The sequence below is a fragment of the Kogia breviceps genome, chromosome 2 (genome assembly GCF_026419965.1).
Source record: "Kogia breviceps isolate mKogBre1 chromosome 2, mKogBre1 haplotype 1, whole genome shotgun sequence".
NCBI lineage: Eukaryota > Metazoa > Chordata > Mammalia > Artiodactyla > Physeteridae > Kogia > Kogia breviceps.
Genome location: NC_081311.1, coordinates 90,607,625 through 90,627,467, shown reverse-complemented (window position 1 = coordinate 90,627,467; position 19,843 = coordinate 90,607,625). Strand labels below are relative to the sequence as shown.

At 45.0% G+C, this 19,843-nt stretch overlaps 1 protein-coding gene across 4 annotated transcripts in view; it reads right to left on the bottom strand.

Moving 5' to 3' along the window:
• Window positions 1-19,843, bottom strand: part of ERCC3 (ERCC excision repair 3, TFIIH core complex helicase subunit) — a 39,227-nt gene extending 19,384 nt beyond the window's left edge. For 3 of the 4 annotated variants that reach the window (XR_010839072.1, XM_067025810.1, XM_067025811.1), the window contains exons 1-10: window positions 19,724-19,822; window positions 19,129-19,334; window positions 18,225-18,461; window positions 16,457-16,506; window positions 15,892-16,027; window positions 15,551-15,715; window positions 14,885-15,089; window positions 13,325-13,639; window positions 8,447-8,631; window positions 5,225-5,427 (exon numbers count right to left, since the gene is read on the bottom strand). Coding sequence is in view for 3 of the 4 variants with exons in the window: in XM_067025810.1 (XP_066881911.1) it covers window positions 5,225-5,427; window positions 8,447-8,631; window positions 13,325-13,639; window positions 14,885-15,089; window positions 15,551-15,715; window positions 15,892-16,027; window positions 16,457-16,506; window positions 18,225-18,461; window positions 19,129-19,334; window positions 19,724-19,751 (1,730 nt within the window). In the remaining variant the exon portion in view is untranslated. Of the gene's footprint in view, window positions 1-5,224; window positions 5,428-8,446; window positions 8,632-13,324; window positions 13,640-14,884; window positions 15,090-15,550; window positions 15,716-15,891; window positions 16,028-16,456; window positions 16,507-18,224; window positions 18,462-19,128; window positions 19,335-19,723 lie in introns of all 4 variants that reach the window. The other variant, XM_059051822.2, reaches the window with a different exon arrangement.

Sequence of the window (19,843 nt, the reverse complement as noted above, 5' to 3'; positions counted from 1 at the left end):
GAAACTCTGCAAGCCAGAAGGGAGTGGCAGGACATATTTAAAGTGATGAAAGGGAAAAACCTACAACCAAGAATACTCTACCCAGCAAGCATCTCATTCAGATTCAAAGGAGAAATTAAAACCTTTAAAGACAAGCAAAAGCTAAGAGAATTCAGCACCACCAAACCAGCTTTACAACAAATTCTAAAGGAACTTCTCTAGGCAGGAAACACAAGAGAAGGAATACACCTACTATAACAAATCCAAAACAATTAAGAAAATGGTAATAGGAACATACATATCAATAAACATAAATGGATTAAATGCTCCAACCAAGGCACAAACTGGCTGAAGGGATACAAAAACAAGACCCATATATATGCTGTCTACAAAAGACCCAATTCAGACCTAGAGACACATACAGACTGAAAGTGAGGGGATGGAAAAAGATATTCCATGCAAATGGAAATCAAAAGAAAGCTGGAGCAGCAATTCTCATATCAGGCAAAGTAGACTTTAAAATAAAGACTATTACAAGAGACAAAGAAGGACACTACAAAATGATCAAGGGATCAATCCAAGAAGAAAATATAACAATTGTAAATATTTATGCACCCAACATAGGAGCACCTCAATACATAAGGCAAATGCTAATGACCATAAAAGGGGAAATCAACAGTAACACAATCATAGTAGGGGACTTTAACACCCCACTTTCACCAATGGACAGATCATCCAAAATGAAAATAAATAAGGAAACACAAGCTTTAAATGACAATTAAATAAGACAAACTTAATTGGTATTTATAGGACACTACATCCAAAAGCAACAGAATACACTTTCTTCTCAAGTGTTCATGGAACATTCTCCAGGACAGATCACATCTTGGGTCACAAACCAAGCCTTGGTAAATTTAAGAAAATTGAAATCGTATCAAGTATCTTTTCCGACCACAACGCTATGAGACTAGATATCCATTACAGGAAAAAAAAAAATCTTTAAAAAATACAAACACACGGAGGCTAAACAATACACTACTAAATAACCAAGAGATCACTGAAGAAATCAAAGAGGAAATCAGAAAATACTTAGAAACAAATGCCAATGAAAACACAACAACCCCAAACCTATGGGATGCAGCAAAAGCAGTTCCAAGAGGGAAGTTAATAGCAATGCCATCCTACCTCAAGAAACATCTCAAAAAAGCAACCTAACGTTACACCTAAAGCAATTAGAGAAAGAAGAACAAAAAAAACACCAATGTTAGCAGAAGGAAAAAAAATCAGGAAAAAAAATCATAAAGATCAGACCATAAATAAATGAAAAAGAAATGAAGGAAACAATAGCAAAGATCAGTAAAACTAAAACTGGTTGAGAAGATAAACACAATTGATAAACCATTAGGCCAAACTCATCCAGAAGAAAAGGGAGAAGACTCAAATCAACAGAATTAGAAATGAAAAAGGAGAAGTAACAACTGACACTGCAGAAATACAAAGGATCATGAGAGATTACTATAAGCAACTATATGCCAATAAAATGGACAACCTGGAAGAAATGGACAAATTCTTAGAAAAGCACAATCTTCTGAGACTGAACCAGGAAGAAATAGAAAAAAATAAACAGGCCAATCACAAGCACTGAAATTGAAACTGTGATTAAAAATCTTCCAACAAACAAAAGCCCAAGACCTGATGGCTTCACAGGCGAATTCTATCAAACATTTAGAGAGGAGCTAACACCTATCCTTCTCAGACTCTTCCAAAATATAGCAGAGGGAGGAATACTCCCAAACCCATTCAACAAGGCCACCATCACCCTGATACCAAAACCAGACAAAGATGTCACAAAGAAAGAAAACTACAGGCCAATATCACTGATGAACATAGATGCAAAAATCCTCAACAAAATACTAGCAAACAGAATCCGACAGCACACTAAAAGGATCATACACCATGATCAAGTGGGGTTTATCCCAGGAATGCAAGGATTCTTCAATATATGCAAATCAGTCAATGTGATACACCATATCAACAAACTGAAGGATAAAAACCATTTCATCATCTCAATAGATGCAGACAAAATTTTTGACAAAATTCAACACCCATTTATGATAAAAACCCTCCAGAAAGCAGGCATATAGGGAACTTACCTCAACATAATAAAGGCCATATATGACAAACCCACAGCCAACATCAATCTCAATGGTGAAAAACTGAAACCATTTCCTCTAAGATCAGGAGGAAGACAAGGTTGTCCACTCTCACCACTCTTATTCAACATAGTTCTAGAAGTTTTAGCCACAGTAATCAGAAAAGAAAAAGAAATAAAAGGAATCCAAGGCGGAAAAGAAGAAGTAAAGCTGTCACTGTTTGCAGATGACATGATACTATACATAAAGAATCCTAAAGATGCTACCAGAATACTACTAGAGCTAATCAGTGAATTTGGTAAAGTAGCAGGGTACAAAATTAATGCACAGAAATCTCTTGCATTCCTATACACTAATGATGAAAAATCTGAGAGAAATTAAGAAAACACTCCAATTTACCATTACAACAAAAAGAATAAAATACTAAGAATAAACCTACCTAAGGAGACAAAAGACCTGTATGCAGAAAACTGTAAGACACTGATGAAAGAAATTAAAGATGATACAAACAGATGGAGAGATATACCATGTTCTTGGTTTGGAAGAATCAACATTGTGATAATGACTATACTACTCAAAACAATCTACAGATTCAATACAATCCCTATCAAACTACCAATGGCATTTTTCACAGAACTAGAACAAAAAACTGCACAATTTGTAGGGAAACACAAAAGACCCCGAATAGCCAAAGCAATCTTGAGAAAGAAAAACAGAGCTGGAGGAATCAGACTCCCTGACTTCAGACTATACTACAAAGCTACAGTAATCAAGACAGTATGGTACTGGCACAAAAACCGTAATTTAGATCAATGGAACAGGATAGAAAGCCCAGAGATAAACCCAGGCACATATGGTCACCTTATCTTTGATAAAGGAGGCAAGAATATACAATGGAGAAAGGACAATCTCTTCAATAAGTGGTGCTGGGAAAACTGGACAGCTACATTTAAAAGAATGAAATTAGAACACTCCCTAACACCATACACAAAAATAAACTCACATTTAGGATTAAAGACCTAAATGTAAGGCCAGACACTATAAAACTCTTAAGAGGAAAACATAGGCAGAACACTCTATGACATAAATCACAGCAAGATCCTTTTTGACCCACCTCCTAGAGAAATGGAAATAAAAACAAAAATAAACAAATGGGACATAATGAAACTTAAAAGCTTTTTTGCACAGCAAAGGAAAATATAAACACGACGAAAAGACAACCCTCGGAATGGCAGAAAATATTTGCAAATGAAGCAACTGACAAAGGATTAAGCTCCAAAATTTACAAGCAGCTGATGCAGCTCAATATCAAAAAAATCAAACAACCCAATCCAAAAATGGGCAGAAGACCTAAACAGACATTTCTCCAAAGATGATATACAGATTGCCAAGAAACACATGAAAGGATGCTCAACATCACTAACCATTAGAGAAATGCAAATCAAAAGTATAATGAGGTATCACCTCACACCAGTCAGAATGGCCATCATCAAAAAATCTACAAACAATAAATGCTGGAGAGGGTGTGGAGAAAAGGGAACCCTGTTGCACTACTGACGGGAACGTAAATTGATACAGCCACTATGGAGAACAGTATGGAGGTTCCTTAAAAAACTAAAAATAGAACTACCATACGACCCAGCAATCCCACTACTGGGCAATTACCCAAAGAAAACCGTAAGTCAAAAAGAGTCATGTACCACGATGTTCACTGCAACTCTACTTACAATAGGCAGGATATGGAAGCAACCTAAGTGTCCATCGACAGATGAATGGATAAAGAAAATGTGGCACATATATACAATGGAATATTACTCAGTCATAAAAAGAAATGAAATTGAGTTATTTGTAGTGAGGTGGATGGACCCAGAGTCTGTCATACAGAGTGAAGTAAGTCAGAAGGAGAAAAACAAATACCATATGCTAACACATATATATGGAATCTAAAAAAAAATGGTTCTGAAGAACCTAGGGGGAGGACAGGAATAAAGTCACAGACCTACTAGAGAATGGACTTGAGGATATGGGGAGGGGGAAGGGTAAGCTGGGACGAAGTGAGAGAGTGGCATGGACATAGATACACAACCAAATGTAAAATAGATAGCTAGTGGGAAGTAGCCACATAGCACAGGGAGATCAGCTTGGTGCTTTGTGACCATCTAGAGGGGTGGGATAGGGAGGGTGGGAGGGAGGGAGACGTAAGAGGGAGGAGATATGGGGATATATGTATATGTATAACTAATTCACTTTGTTGTAAAGCAGAAACTAACACACCATTGTAAAGCAGTTATACTCCAATAAAGATGCATTAAAAAAAAGGTACAATTTTAGAAATTTCAGCAACTTAATCCTCTGTGTCTCGGTTTTGTCATCTGTAAAATGAGAATAGTACAATGACCTCATATGGCTGAGGTGGTGATTAAATCCCAGTTTGTGAAGATAAACTGTTCTGTGTCCACCCTTCCCTCTGCATCCCTACCCTCCCCCCCCATAACAGATGCAGGCTTATCTTCCCAGAGGACCTTGCCTTCTGCTGCACTCACAGCACCTGAAGACCTGCATCACTGTGCACGGAAGCACAGGCCTCTTCCTCCTTTCTTGGCAGGAAATTTTCAACAGCCAGGTTTTAAACACAATATTTGGGTGGGGCTTAGGCTAAGGAAGACCCTGGTCGGTGTTTCCTAAGAAGCTCTTTCTAGATGCTGGGCCATACCTGGGATGCTGTCCCAGTCTGCCTTGCCTTCCTGGCGCCTGACTAAATACAGTCTGATCTCATCTCTGGCCAGAGTACCCACTCAGCCTGAAACTGCAGATGCCAACCTGTGCCCACCTTTGGAGCCCAGCTCCACATCAGCACAACTCTAGCCCCTGCTCCCTCAGCTCAGCGTGACCAGGCCCCCTTTCCCATACAGTCTAACCAATGATTCTGACCACCTGCTCCTCTGTCTCACCTGGTCCCTGGGACCACAGAACTAGACCTTTAGATACTAAGAAGTTCCTGAGAGCTTCGAGAAACAAACAGGCACCTTCTATACTCTCACATGGGGAAGTTAAACTGGCTTTGGAGGCTACTCTAACTTTCCAATTCTTACTTGTTCAGTCGAATGGCATATTCCTTCAGAGCAAACACGTTGTCAGCAAAAACAATAATCTTGTCATTCCTCCTTTCATGAAACTTGATCAGAAACTGGCAAGCTCTGAATTTGTTGGGGTTCATGGTGTACAGCAAGATTCGCTTCTTGGTTTTGATTGCCACATACTCCCGGTAAAACTCAGGAGACATTGGGCACCAAACCTGTGATACAGTAAGAATTAGGGGTCAGTATGCAAGTTTAAGCATCATACGACTGGGAACTTCAGCAAATTAGCTTTAAAACAAATCAAGATGAAACCAATGGTATGTGAATCATATCTCAATAATATTGTAAACACACACACACACCACAAAACAAAACCTAATACCCAATGTTGAACCAGGATACCCTCACATGTTAGTAACAGAGATTTTAAAATGCATCAATATCCAGGGAATTATTCTCACACCAGCTCCAAGTGAAGAAAACCAGATTTCCAACCAGTAGTGTAAACAATCCCTCCCAATTAGATCACACCTCCACACACAGCCCACACACAGCACTGCTACAGAGAACTGCATACACACTTGCCAGCTGTCTGTTGGGTTAGCCTAACAATGACATCCCAGGAGTAATGAACACACCAGCACCCAGATCTTGGCTCTTAAATTACATTCTCTGCTAAAAGGGCTCCACGGAGAAATGGCTGATCCCAGGGCCAGGGCAGGGAAAGTACCAGATGAGCCGGAAATATCTTATTGTGCCAGAAAGCAAGGAAGTGCTCAAAGTCTGATGGGAACATGTCAAATGGTCATAGAAACTAGCTTGAATGTAGTCCCACTGGTCACATCTGAGACAGTCTGAGCATTCAAATAAGAATGACAGTGACATTCCTGAGGGCCTCCTCTCTGCTCAGCCCTGTGCTTGGCGGTTGACAAACTAAGGAAGCTCGGGCAAGTACACTGAAGTGCCATGACTAAAGGTGGCAAGGCTGTGCACAGACAAAAACGACCCTCCAGAAGCTTGCACTGGAACAAGCCATTGCCTACACTGGCAGACCAAGCTTTTGGATGCGACCAGCACCACTTCTGTGTGATCGTCACAGACCACTTCTTCATGCTGCCACCACTGCAGAATTAGCTGACATGGTTATGTGTCAAACTCTGTGCTGAGCTCAAATCTAACTTTTACTGTCGTTACCTTTTCTGATTCTCTCTGGGACATATCCTATTATGACCCCTTTAGAATTTCTAGTTCTTCATAACCAAAGCAATTCTTTTTTCACAGTAAAATTTTTAAAATCATGCATTTCCCAGAATATGCAACACAAGTGGCCAATGAACGTATGAAAAGATACTCAATATCATCAGTAAACAGGAAAATACAAATTAAGGCCATAAAAAGATACCACTTCACACTTATCAGGTCTGCAATAATTGAAAGAAGACACTTCCATATTAGGTGCTGGAGATGTGGAGCTAGCTCACTCACCCTGGACAAGAGTGTTAACTGGTGCAACCACTTCGGGAAACAGAGTTTTCCACATGACTAGTGAAGTGAGCATAGGAAAGCCTTTGACCCAGCAATGCTACTTCTAGGTGCACCTGCCAGAGCAGTGGCCTTCAAACTTGGACCAGTTTATGTCATAAACTAAACATTCCCACACACAAACACAGTCTTAGGAAACAATATATACCTTTAATACATATTATGCATTCTGGTAGATTCTATTCTATCCTGATCATGACGCACCGAAGTGATGTCACCATCTACTACGTGGTCACAGTCCACAGTGTGAACACTGTTTTAGAAAACGTCTGACACAGGAAACAGGGACAAAAAATACATGCAGCAATACTGTCATAACAACAAAAAAACTAAGCTCCAAATTCAGAGACAGTATCCGCCTAGGGTTGGGACTAGAAGCAGGGCCTTGCTAACGGGCACAAGGGAACTTCTGGGGATGGGGGAAATGCTCTAAAACTGGATTGGGGGCATAGCTGCACAACGCTTTACATTTACTAAAATCACAAAAGTTATAAATCACACTATTTACTTACAACAGATGAATGTTATGGAACATAAACTAGACCTCGACAAGGCTGTGAAAAAAAACAACTTAGCAACCCAAACATCTGTCGACATTAGGAAAGATTTTATTTTTACTTCTGTGTAATATTCCATTAGCTATCAAATTGTGGTATATGTGTCCAATGGAATACTACAGAGGAATTAAAAGGAATAAACTACAGCTACATGTATCATTAAAAAAATAGTGCATTATGCAAAGAAAAAAATACTAAGCAAAAGACAGAAGTCATACAAGAACACATATAACCTGCTTCTATTTGCATATACATAAAGATTTTTTAAAAGGCAAAGCTAAACAATGAATGTTTAGGGAATTATACGTAGGAAGTAAAATAATGAAGAAAAGCAAGAAGATGACAAACCTAAGCTCCAAGACAGCGGTTACCTTGGCAGGGGGAGGGGAGATGCAACGAGAGAGGAACAGGTGCCTCAAAAGTTCTGGCAATGCTGTAAGGTGGGTGCTGATTACGAAGATGTAACCAAAGGGTAAGCTTCTCGACAGAGCAAGTCAACCTGCACAGGTTCCTCACACTCACCTTCACCCGAGAGGCCCATGTCTGCCCTTTGAGGACACAGTCCACCTACTCTAGCCACTGAGTGACAGTCATTTTAAGGTGCCAGAAAGGATTTCTGTTACTGTTCCTTCTGAGAAGACTTACCTTTCTTTGAACATGTATTTTAAACACATACCTGTGCAGGTATTCATCGCAGAATATGGGGAAAATGGGTTCTTAGAAATAAAATAATCAAGGCCACATGTGCCACATGTACCAACAGGCTTTGGTACTGGGGGTGGCCTGTGGGCTGCCCACACAGCACCAGCAAGAATCCCTCCGGGTGAGGGTGGGCAGGAGTACCCTGAGGTGCTCACTCCCATAAAGGAGGACGAAAAGCCACCAGCCTGGATTAGCCTCCTGACCTGACCACTTCCTGTGTGCCTGTGGACAATTGTTCCTGCTTCACACATCTGGGAACTCGCAGGAGACTGCCCACCTCATGGGGAGGCTGAGGGTACGGCGCGAGGCAGCAGCACTTTTGCTCAGGTCCTGAGCTGTGTATCTGCCCACGAGGGATCGACCTGCTCCATGCCCCTCCCCCAGGGACTGTGTGTAAGGTCCCCAGGGACCGCGCCAGGAAGGGGACGGCTACCTCAGCACACTGGACCTTGGCGATGTAGCCGTTGTTCTGCAGCTCCATCCAGTTGGCTTCATAGAGCTTGGGCCCAATCAGAAAATTTAGGTCGACAATTTTGTCATCTTCCCGGACGAGGGTTGCGGTCAAGCCCAGTTTGCAGTGGGCCTGCACAATGGTGAGCACCCGTCGGAACATCTTGGCTGGGGAAACAATCAGCGCATTCACACTGTCACTTTTTTAAATGCTCAAAGTACCAAAGACAGCCTCGACCTAATACTGGCCCGGGACACTGCACAGCTGACCCCTGGGCTTCTGGATCACAGGAACCTGGCTCTAGACAAGAATGATTAGGTGCGAATGCTTAATCTCCACTTTTAGACCTGTCCAAAAGAAGGGTGAAAAGGAGAACAAGAGGGGGAGATGACCTGGAGGAAGCCCCAAGCTAGGGAACCCCAGCACTCCCCTCACAACAGCTCAGCTATCAGGGGCACAAACGGCAATCTGAAACATGACCTACACTTAAAATGCCACTGAGCTCTGAATCATGCAAGGAATTTGCTCACCCTGAGGCCTGCACCCCGGTTACCAGGAAGATGGTGGGGTAACTGGAGGACCAGAGGAATGAAAGGAGCTCACTTCCCACCACCCTCCCAGTAACCAGGAAGAAACGAGGGAGAGATGAAACCCCAGGCACCTCTCCCACCTTAGGAAACGTCCCTCTCTACACTCTTCCAATTACATTCATTCTGGCCAACCAGCAACGTCCTTTGCCTTCCTTTCGCTTGAATGTTATCATTCTTTCTGAGGTATCAAATTAAATTAAGTAAACACTAAAAGGGTACAAGATATTCATTTTTAAAAACCCAATTTATGGGTTTCCACTGGCTCACCTTTTAAAAACTCTAACACTATGAAGGAAGGTAAAAATGTTGAAGTCATGCTTATCTTATATCCAATTAAAGGCAAGGTTAGTGATACTTCAGAAATAGACCTGGGAATTCCCTGGGTGTCCAGTGGTTAGGACTCCATGCTTTCACGGCCAAGGGCCGGGGTTCAATCCCTGGTCAGGGAACTGAGATCCACAAGCTGCTGTGGCATGGCAGGATTAAGAAAAAAAAAAAAAAAAAAAAAAAGGAAATAGACCTAACAATCCGAGGGAGAGAAGGGCAGACGTCACCAAAATGCAAACCAAAAACATAAGAACAGTAAAATAACAAAGGGCTGTCTAACCCCAGTAAGTGCCCAGGCCTCACGGTTTCACACATTGAAGCCTAACACAGCTTGCACACACCCCTGGAAAACAAACAAACAAAAAACCAGGGTCAGGCTTATGTCAAAGGACTGTGCCAGCTCCAAAAAAGGGTAGCCAAGGACCCCAGACCTGGTTCCTCACATCAGAAGGACATGGCAGCCGAGGCAGTGGAGACTCCAAGCTACTGTGGGCTCCAGGGAGGCAGCACTGGGGCGGCCCGGGGACTGCATCAACCCGAGGGGAGCACAATGCGGGGACCCTGCCTGAACACTCTGCAACCAGAAAAAAGCCTTCCCTGAGGCATTGGCCCTGCAAATGGGTCACGTCCCACTGCTACGTTCTCTCACAGCCATAACAGCTGTCATGGGGGAAGAACTCACATACAATGACGTGCGTGACTCCATACCTGTGGAACCACCCAGATGAGGATGGGAGTGTTCTCAGCACGCAGAAGTCTCGCCTCTGACCCCTCTGGTCAACACCAGCACTCTCCCTCAAGGGAACCCCGATCCAACTTCAGTCATCAGAAAGGAGGTCTGCCTCCGGTCTGAAGTTCATGTAAATGGAATCACAGTACATACTTTGCATGTACGGCTTGTTTCACCAGACATTATGTCGCGGTTGTCATTTGACATTTATTTGCGTGATTCTCTGGCTGTCTCTCCCACTTTGTCTCCAGTGCCAAGCAGAGTGCCTGGTACTGAATGGGTTCTCAAAAAATACTTGTTAAAATAATGAAAGTGGCACAGTCCCTTGCATGCAGGAAACACCGAACATATGCAAGTACTGTAATAAAAATTTCTTATTAATATAATGACTTAATAGGGCTCCTTTTGGAAGATCTAGAAAAGAGCACAACAACCTTTATCTTCTGAGATAAATCTCAAAGATTTACCATTCTACCTAGTCCAAGTGGTAAACGTTTATGGCAGAATCTTACTCTGAGTTGCTAGAATTCCCTATTTAACATCTGCTCTCTGGCCCAGTGAGTATTGCCATAGGGTTTATAAGGCCTGAATGCAAAATCCTTCAGAGCAGTTTGGTTTCACTCTTCTACCTAAACAGAGGCAAACTACTCCAATGAACCAGAGGAGAGACAGACACACCTAGTGAACTGTGTGGGGTACACCTCTATATCCTCATCACCAGATAACCAATCCCAAGCCTGGCTGCCACTCCCAGAGACCTGGGGCCCAAGTTAAAGAGGAACATCAACGTATGCTAAATATATCCTCCAGCAGAAGGCCTCAAACATCCTCACGCTTCAAACACAGCCTTCAACTAAACTGCTACAAAGCAATTCCCAATCCAATCAGACCCAATACCCACCCTCCTCTCCTTAAAATTTTTTTTTCTTCTTGGTTTAGTTTTTAAATATCATACAGTAAACTGAACTTCTTCAGGGTGGGGGGTGAGAGTGGTTCTATACACGTTCACATGTGTGCAGACTCGCATAACCACAACCACAATCATACTCAGGAGATGAACCAATCCATGGCCCCCAAAGCTGCCTCGTGCTCTCCCTGTCCAGTCATACCCTCCCCGCCCCACCCCGGCACCCACCGATCCATTCTCCGTCACTACAGTTTTGTCTTTTCAAGAATATCCTACCAAAGGCATCACACACGGGACCGGCTGATTTCACTCAGCACGAAGCCTCTGAGACTCCTTTTCACGGAGCGTCGCAGCGGTTGAGGTGCCTGCTTGTCCACCCAGCCACTCACTGACAGGCATTTCCGCTGTTTTCTGGGTTTCGGAGATTACGACCAGAGCTGCTATAAATGTTCATGCACAGGTTTTCGTGTGAACCTAAGTTTTCATTTCTCTAGGATAGATGCCCAGAGTGGGACTGCCGGGTCTACACGGTAATTTTCTAATAAACTGCCAAACCTCCCCAGAGTGACTATACATTTTGCAATTCCTCTGGCCACGTATGACAGTCCCAGTTGATCTGCACTCTTGTCAGTAGTTGGTGCTGTCAATATTTTTTATTTTAGCCACTCTAATAGGTCTGTAGTGGCATCTCATCGTGGCTTTAACCTGCACTTCCCTGGGGACTAATGCTGCAGAACATCTTTCAAATGCTTATTGGCATCTGTATACTCTCTTGAGTGAAAATCTATTCATGTTTTTTGCCCATTTTCTAACATTTCTGCCTTTGCCTGACTGCAACAGCAATCAAATTAACATGTCTAAAGCCTAACTCCTGATCTTGTCTCTCCAAACCTGCTCCTTCTAGAGTCTTTCCCGTCTCAACATCCACTCCACCCTTCTGATGGCTCAAGCCAAAAGCTGACAGTCATCCTTGATTCCTCTTTCTTTCAGAACCACATCTAACCATCCCACTTAACCTTCACAACATAACCAGAATCAGCTTACCTTTATTCTTACTGGTCCAAGCCTCAGGTTGGGATTCCACCAACTAACCTACCTAGCTGCTCTCCACCCTTGCTTCCAGCAGTCTCTTCTCAGCACAGCAACCAGGGTGATATTTTTGTAACATTAAGTCAGATAGTGTCACCCTCGGCTCAAATCCCTCAAATGGCTTCTCACCCAGAGTGCAAGCCAAAGACCTCCTTCAGGTCCTACAGGATTGGCTCCGACACCTCTCCGACCTCAGCTTTGACGGCTCTCCTCCACGTTCCCCTCAAGCCGCAGGGCTACAGTATTGTCAGGCCATGCAAGTACTACTTCCCCACCTCAAGACTGCTTCCTTCTACCCGAGAGACCCCTCTCATCCCTACCTGGCTTGCTGTGAATATGTCTCGGTGTTTTCAGACATCCAGAGGTGTTGGAGGAGCTCTCATTACACAGAAAAAAACATAGAAAGGCCACTTTGACAATGTTCTGAATACTCTATGTGAAAATGCCTCTGATTTCATTTACTTCAGAGTAATCTCTAATTTACACTTCTTAATTGATCAGGGCTACCCATTAGCTTGTTTTATCAAGAAAGGTTTGCTTGGAATGCTATTCAGTAATAAAAGGAACACAGCATTGGTACATATTACAACGTGGGTAAACCACTGTGTGAAGTGAAAGAAGTCAGATAAAAGAAAATACATATTATGTGATTCTGCGAATGTATTTCCAGAAAAGGCATGTCTCTAGAAACAGAGAGCAATTCAGTGACTGCCTGCGGCTAAGGATGAAAACACTGATGTTAAGTATGAGGACGATGTTCTAAAACTGGGTCATGGTGATGGTCACACCAACTCCATTTTACTAAAAATCCTGAATCATATACTTACAATGGGTAGATTTTACGGTTTATAAATTATGTCAATATGGCTGTTTAAAAGGACTACCTGCAATACTTGGACTTCTATAACATGTTAAGGAACAACACTTCAGTCCTCAAATAAAACAAATACTGCAAGGACTTTTTTGTGCTCCCAGTCTAGCTTTTGCAGGACCGTAAAGAAAAAAAATGGGTTAAGGATAAGCTGAGGTGCAACAGTTGAGAGGGAGGACAGAAGAAAATATCACTTTCTAGATGACTACTCTGGGCCAGTGATTAAGGAAGCTGCCAGTGTATACACCCACCTACCACTAAGCCCCACCCCACCCCACCCACCCATGCTCATGGAAATCAATCTATCTCTAAGATGAGTGGGCATCGCAGCTCTCAGCCTGCTTACCTGGTATGGTGTGTACTTCGTCCAGGATCATGAGGCCCCACTCCTGAGTTTTGAGCCACTCCATGACCCGCTCGGCCTCCCACGACCTTTTGGTGGTATGGCCCAGCATGGAGTAGGTGCTGATGGCAATGGAGCAGCCTATGGGCTTGTCCTTGGCGTCGGAGGTAAAGCGGCAGATCTGGCTGTCGTCGATGGTGGACCACATCTTGAACTGGGCTTTCCACTGCTCCACAGACACAGCTGAGTTGCCCAGCACCAGGCAGCGTTTTCTGACTGTGCACGCAGCTGTCACGCCAACCAAGGACTTCCCAGCACCTACGAGAAACCAAAGGGCAATCCTACCCAAGGCCGGGTTGAAAGGAGGGACAGGGACAGACAGAAGGACTTGTCAGCCCACCAATCTGGCCAAAATTATTTGTAATAATCCTCACGGCTGACATTGTTGAGGTGCGTACTGCTCCAAACCTGTTTCCTTCTTTAGAAAAAGGAGGCACACACACTTCACACAGAAACGTGAGAATTAAAAAACAAGTGCCAGGCCCTATTAAAGCAGTGTACACGCATCTCATTTAAATGTTGAAAAACAACATTTGTCAAAATAAACCATAGGTAAGAGACACTCCTATTATTGCCATTTTAAACATGGGAAAACTAAAGCTGAGGGGTAAGTCGCCCAAGGCCCTGGGACAGCGGTGCTGCTGGGCTAGTGTGCCCAACACCCAGACTACCTCAGGAGGGACTCAGTAAAAGACGGCTACTACAATGACACAACAAACTGGGCTGAGCACTTGGGAATGCGGTACGTATGCTGCTACTGGCAAAGACAGAGGAAGGTGAAACTCCAGGGGCTTCCGAGTTTACTACCACCTACCGTGTGAAGATCAAGATTAAAAATCAAGCTATTCCTTGAAACACCAAGGGGTGTGTATCAAAATAACCCATGTGGCTTTAAAAAAAAAAAAAAATCTGAAGGTGCCTGCCCCTCCCCTACAGAGTCTGCCTTCTTGAGTATGGGGTAGGCCACCAACTGAGCCTACTGTGACCTCTGGCCAAGAACCTAGGCCAGACCTGACACGACTTAGGACAAATGATATTGGACAGGCACCAAGGGGGCTGCCACAGCCCCTTCTTGGATGTGCACACTGTAATAAGCAGTCCAGGACCAAACAAAGTTTCTGTGCTAGGGAGCCTCCAAATACACATAACGTACAAGACTGACTGGGAGGAACTCTAAGCCCAGGTTGTAAACTAGCCCCTTCCCACAACACCATCCTTCCTCACTGCCCAAGCCTTTATACGCTGCTGAGCTGATTGGTTTACTGTCTGAGCTACCCCACAAGAATGGGCTCCATGAGGTCAGGAGTGTTGTTCTACCCACCATTACATGCCGAGCATGGAGGTCAGAGCCCTGCACAGAGCAAGCATGCAAGTATTTGTCAAGTCATGAATCAGGGAGCCACGGGACACTGGCTGTTCCCTGACCAGGTGGGATTTAGAGAAAGGCCCTCAGGGAGAGCATAAGGCAGATCCGGACATCTTCTTCACTCAGGCATCACTCACCACAAGGAAGGACGATGACCCCGGAACGTGCGCGCCCATTCCCAAACATCTTCCGCAAGCTCTTCTCCTGATAAGGTCTAAGGACAGCTGTGGGTTTCAGGTCAATGTTGATGTCAGGGTTGACAGAATCATTCCGGAAGTCGTATTCTGCTAACAGAGGGTACTCCAGGTGGATGCAACGTTTCTGGAGTTCCTCAATCATTTCCTGGAAAGTGAGCATGAAGGTTTTATAATCTTGTTAACTCCAAGTGTGCTCACAAACAGCACACATTCTAAGGAGCCTAATGATTTAAAGAAAAAAAAAAAAGGTTAGCTAGACTTTTAAATTTCAGATCTTGCTTGATGACAGCCAGCTTAAAGCATAGACTAAGGGCCCCAAACTAAGGACATGGACAAAATTAAATCCAATCAGCCACCAAAAATGCCCCCCAGGCACTGTTTCTCACATCTCCCCAGGAACTTGTGAACACTGACCCACCAGCCTAAAGAACAGGACACTCAGATCTAACTCCATCAGGAAGAATGGTGCTGCAGTGCACAGACACCAAAATCTGGGGACAGATGGGGATTCCTTCCTCTCACACAGGCTACAGACAGTCCATGAAGGGCTGAACCAGCTTCTGACACTGACTTAGAGAAGCAACCAGGAAGGGTACATTCACTAACCTGCTTGACTTCAAAAGACACTGTCTGTGTCTCTTCTTCTTCCTCCTCATCCTTGTCCATTTGCTCATAAAAGTCAAACAGATCCGTGGGGATGTCAGATTTACCCTGTGGATCTGTCACCCGGGAAGTGGATGGCCCACTGCTGCCTTCAGCACTCTTAGCGATCTGAAAGAGAAAGGCAGGAACTGGACTTGCACAAAACATTTAACCCTAGTGTTACCAAGCAACAAAGCTGCAAGAAAACAAGGACTACTAGATTGCAAATGCTGGACTAAAAGCACCTGAGAGAATTAAAATCCTAAATACGTCCACCCCCAAGGGTGACCCAGGAGGCCACATACAGCAGATTTGCTTGTGAAAGTCTCTGTGATGAGCTCGGTGGCCTCCCCCTCAGAGTTCCTCAGGCGGCATTCCCGAATCATGGGGTCCTGGAGAAGATGCTGGATGACATCAGGGTGAGAACTTTCAACGAAGTACCTGTAAGAAGGGAGGAAGGAGGTGCACACTGACCAGTGCGCCATTTTCAGGAGGGTCCACTGGTTGCTCATAAGATGGTCTCGAGATAGAGGCCTAAGGCCTCTCTCCACGCTCACTCTCCCCCAACCCTTTGCCAAATCTGAGATATGAGGTACTGGCCATGACATAACACACGAGGGTTGTAGGCTAAGCCCCACTGTGAAGCTAAATTAGCAGGGATCTGAACTCCAGATCCACTGTTCAGGGGAATACAGTGGTCAGTGAATGAATTTCCGGTTATGGCCACATCATTTCACTTTTTCCTTTTAGCCCCTTACTCGGGGGAGTAGGTGTCAGTGCAGAGCAGACAGTCCACAAGAGTTAGCTCCTTGCCACCTGATATGCAGAGGGTGAACGTGCCTTGGATGGGCCTGTCACAGAACCCCTTACCTGTTGTGCTTCAGGACTAGCTTGACTTTCCCATAGCTGACAGTACATAACTGCAAGAAGTGACAACACCATACAGCAAAATTAGCGACATGCAGCTCACTCAGAACACGTTCATTACTGGGCACATCTTACTACCTATCAAACAAGTGAAGAGTTCATTTTACTTTAGGAAAATCCAATGTGCAATCCTAAAGGGGGCAGATCTGCCTAAATTGAGCTTTTCTATTAGCTCCTACTTTTTGAGGGCAAAACCTTCTCTTGCCTGGCTAATTCTGATGCACATCCCTTAATCTAAAAAATGCTGCTTAAAATCTTTCTTTTATTTTCCCTTTCCCTTTCTTCTCCACTCCTAGAGCCCCATCCTAATCCAGGAGTTCATCTCACTGTACCAGTACTACCACAGCTCCCAGCACAAAGCTGGTAGAGTTATGTGTCCACTAATTGTGAGCTGCGTAAATTAAATGTGAAGCCTCTGGCCTCCTCACCAATGTTCCTATCTCCCCACCTAGATGTAAGCCTCTTGATGGTAGAAAATCCTTCCAGGTTCCCAAAAATTTTTAGGATGGAATGCAGCAGAGATTATACAGTAGCCACGAGAATTCACAATTCAGATCTCAGCCTGCTGCCACCTCCACTGCTGCCCTTCTGCATCCACCACTGCACTGACCAACACCCACATTCCCACAGGCAGCTCCCAACCAAGACTGAGAACAGCCAGGGTACTGAAATAGGCTCATTCTACAAGGCGCAAGCCCTTCTCCCAGGGCACCCTTTCACATCAGAAGAAAACAAAACTCTCTCCAGGGCTCCTGCCAGCTTCTCTGAGATTGGCTTCATTGCTGTAGTGGATGCCTGTGGCACTCATCTTCTGCCACTTCAGATCTGGGGGTCTGAATCTAATTCCCTGTAGATCAGCCGAGGACAACGAAAGCCACTGTCCATCTCTTTTGAACGGTATTCACTATCTCTCAGAACAAACCCAAGCAGGTTCAAGTGCTCATCACATAGAACCCTATCCACTTCAAACATTGAAGTCCTTTTGGACTTTTCCTAATGGAAGTTGTTGACTAGTGTCTCGTGTAGGTATTCAAATTTAGAGGGAGTTTATCTTCTGTACTAACTTGCTCAGGTTATCATATAGAACACACAGACTGAGTTGTTTCACAACAGAAACTTATTTCTAGAAGTCAAGGATCATGATGCCAGCCACTTCGTTTCCAGTGAAGGTTCTCTTCCTGGCTTCTAGGGGGCTACCTCCTTGCTCTATGCTCACATTATGTCTTCCTTGTACAAATGAAGAGAGAAAGAGAGCACACATGCCTTCTGGTGTCTCTTCTTACAAGGACACTCATCCTATTGGCCCCACTCTTATAACCACGTTTAACTCTAATTATATCCTTACTCCAAACACAGTCACATTATAGGTTAGGTCCTCAACACATGAATTCTGGAGGGGGCAAAATTCAGTCCGTAACACCGTTCACTTTGGGCTGTACTCCCAAATAACACAGGCCAGAATGGGCCTGAATTAGTAACCCCGCTGTGTTAGCACCCACTGGCTGAGAGTAGCTCATGGGAAGTCTGCCCTCAGCGAAACACAATGCTGGATCCAGAGAAGTAGCAGCTGGGGTAATCGGTTACTATGCTCCCCACACTGGATCTGAATGGCATTTTCATGACTGCTACACGTTAACAATGTACAGCACCTGTCCCCACTATCACTACGTTAAGAAGGAGGGCAAAAGAGCCAGCCTTAGCCCCCACTTGCCTTAATAAACTGAATAATTCCATCAGGGACTCCCGTCTTGCTGAGCTTCCTGAGGTACTCAGTGATGTCACTAGTTTGCAGCCCAACGCTGACAGCTGCGTACAGGGAGTAGGCAGTTAGTTTGTACTCATGCACGTGGGTTGGTCGGCACACCGGCTCTGCAATAGCCACCAGGAAGTCTTGAGCATATTTGTAAACTGGAGAGAAGGCTTCTAAGAAGATGTGGCCATCAGGAGCCTGAGAAACACCAAATGGACACAACAGACAAGGAAACTAATGAGTTGCAGAGACGATTAGACTCTTTCCCACATCACTATCTAGAAAGGATAAGCTGCCCAGAAAGTGATCTAAAGCTGGCCAACACCAGGAATATTTTTGTAAGCACATCTTCAGCCAGCTGTGGGTCCTGCTACTTTAATCGGATACAAGGAGTAGAGAGAAAAGGAAAGGTTTCCAAAGTCAGTAGCTGCCTCTCACGATTCTTCACAGGAAAAGCCCACCTTACTGGCTATCATTCTGGCTAGATTTCAAATGGATGGAGAACATTAATTACTTCAAGTTGAGCAAAAAAGCTGCCTAGCAAATATATGTCTCATTAGCTTTTTTTAATGGGGAATTAAAATGTTACATAATAAATGCCATTTATTCTTTAGATAAAAGTTCTTTCCAAACGTGGCAGAATTGGAGAGGGAAAGGGGAGCAAAAGGAGGGGTTAGAGAGGAAGGAAGTCCAAGTCTAGCCAGCACGTGTGTGCGAGCATGCTCACTGCTATCTCGGCTGTTTCAAACTGCCTATGAAAATGAAAGCTCGCTGCCAGTGGGCTCTGAAGCAAAGCCCACAATCCCGCGTTCCTATTTGGGCCGCACCCGTTCTTGGGCCCGGCCCCGGCTGAGGGCGTGCTTACCACCCAAAGGGGCCTGGAGGTGTGGTCGTCCTTCAGCGGCATCTGCAGTCTGTAGTCCTTGGCTCCATACTCATCCACTTTGGTGCCGGACTCATCCACCTGCTTCCCGGCCGCCGAGGGAACCGCTTCCTGAGAGTCGTTCCCAGGGGCGTCGTCTTCATCGTCTTCCTCATCCTCGTAGTGCCGCTTCTTGGACTTCTTCTTCTCTGCAGATACAGACACGGACACAGAAGTGAGCCACGCAGGAGCCTTGCGTTCCCCCCACACCGACTAGCCGGAGGTCAGGGGAACCTGGCTGCAGCTGCACTTCCCCAGCGCCAAGCACCCCCTAGCCCAGAGCCACCGCGCGCCGCGGGCGTCCTCTCCCTCAAACGCTGCCCACCCAGCCCGGGGGACAGGGCTGCCCAGAGGTCAGGGGTCGCACCCCCGCCCAGCGGCCTGTCGGAACAGTATGTGACGACGGCGAGCGACTCTTGGGACGACGGCGAGCGACTCTGGGGTCGACCGCCGCCGAGAAACCCTGAGCAGCTACCACACAGGATGATAGGGACGGCAGGTGCAGGCAGCCCCGAAACGCGCCCACGCCACGTCTCACCGCGGTCCGCCCGGTCCCTTTTGCCCATGTCGCCGACCGCAGCAGTCTGCCAGATCCGCCGAGGCACCCCGGCGACGGCTCTCTGTGAGACTTCCGGTTCACACCGGAAGTTCTTCCGGC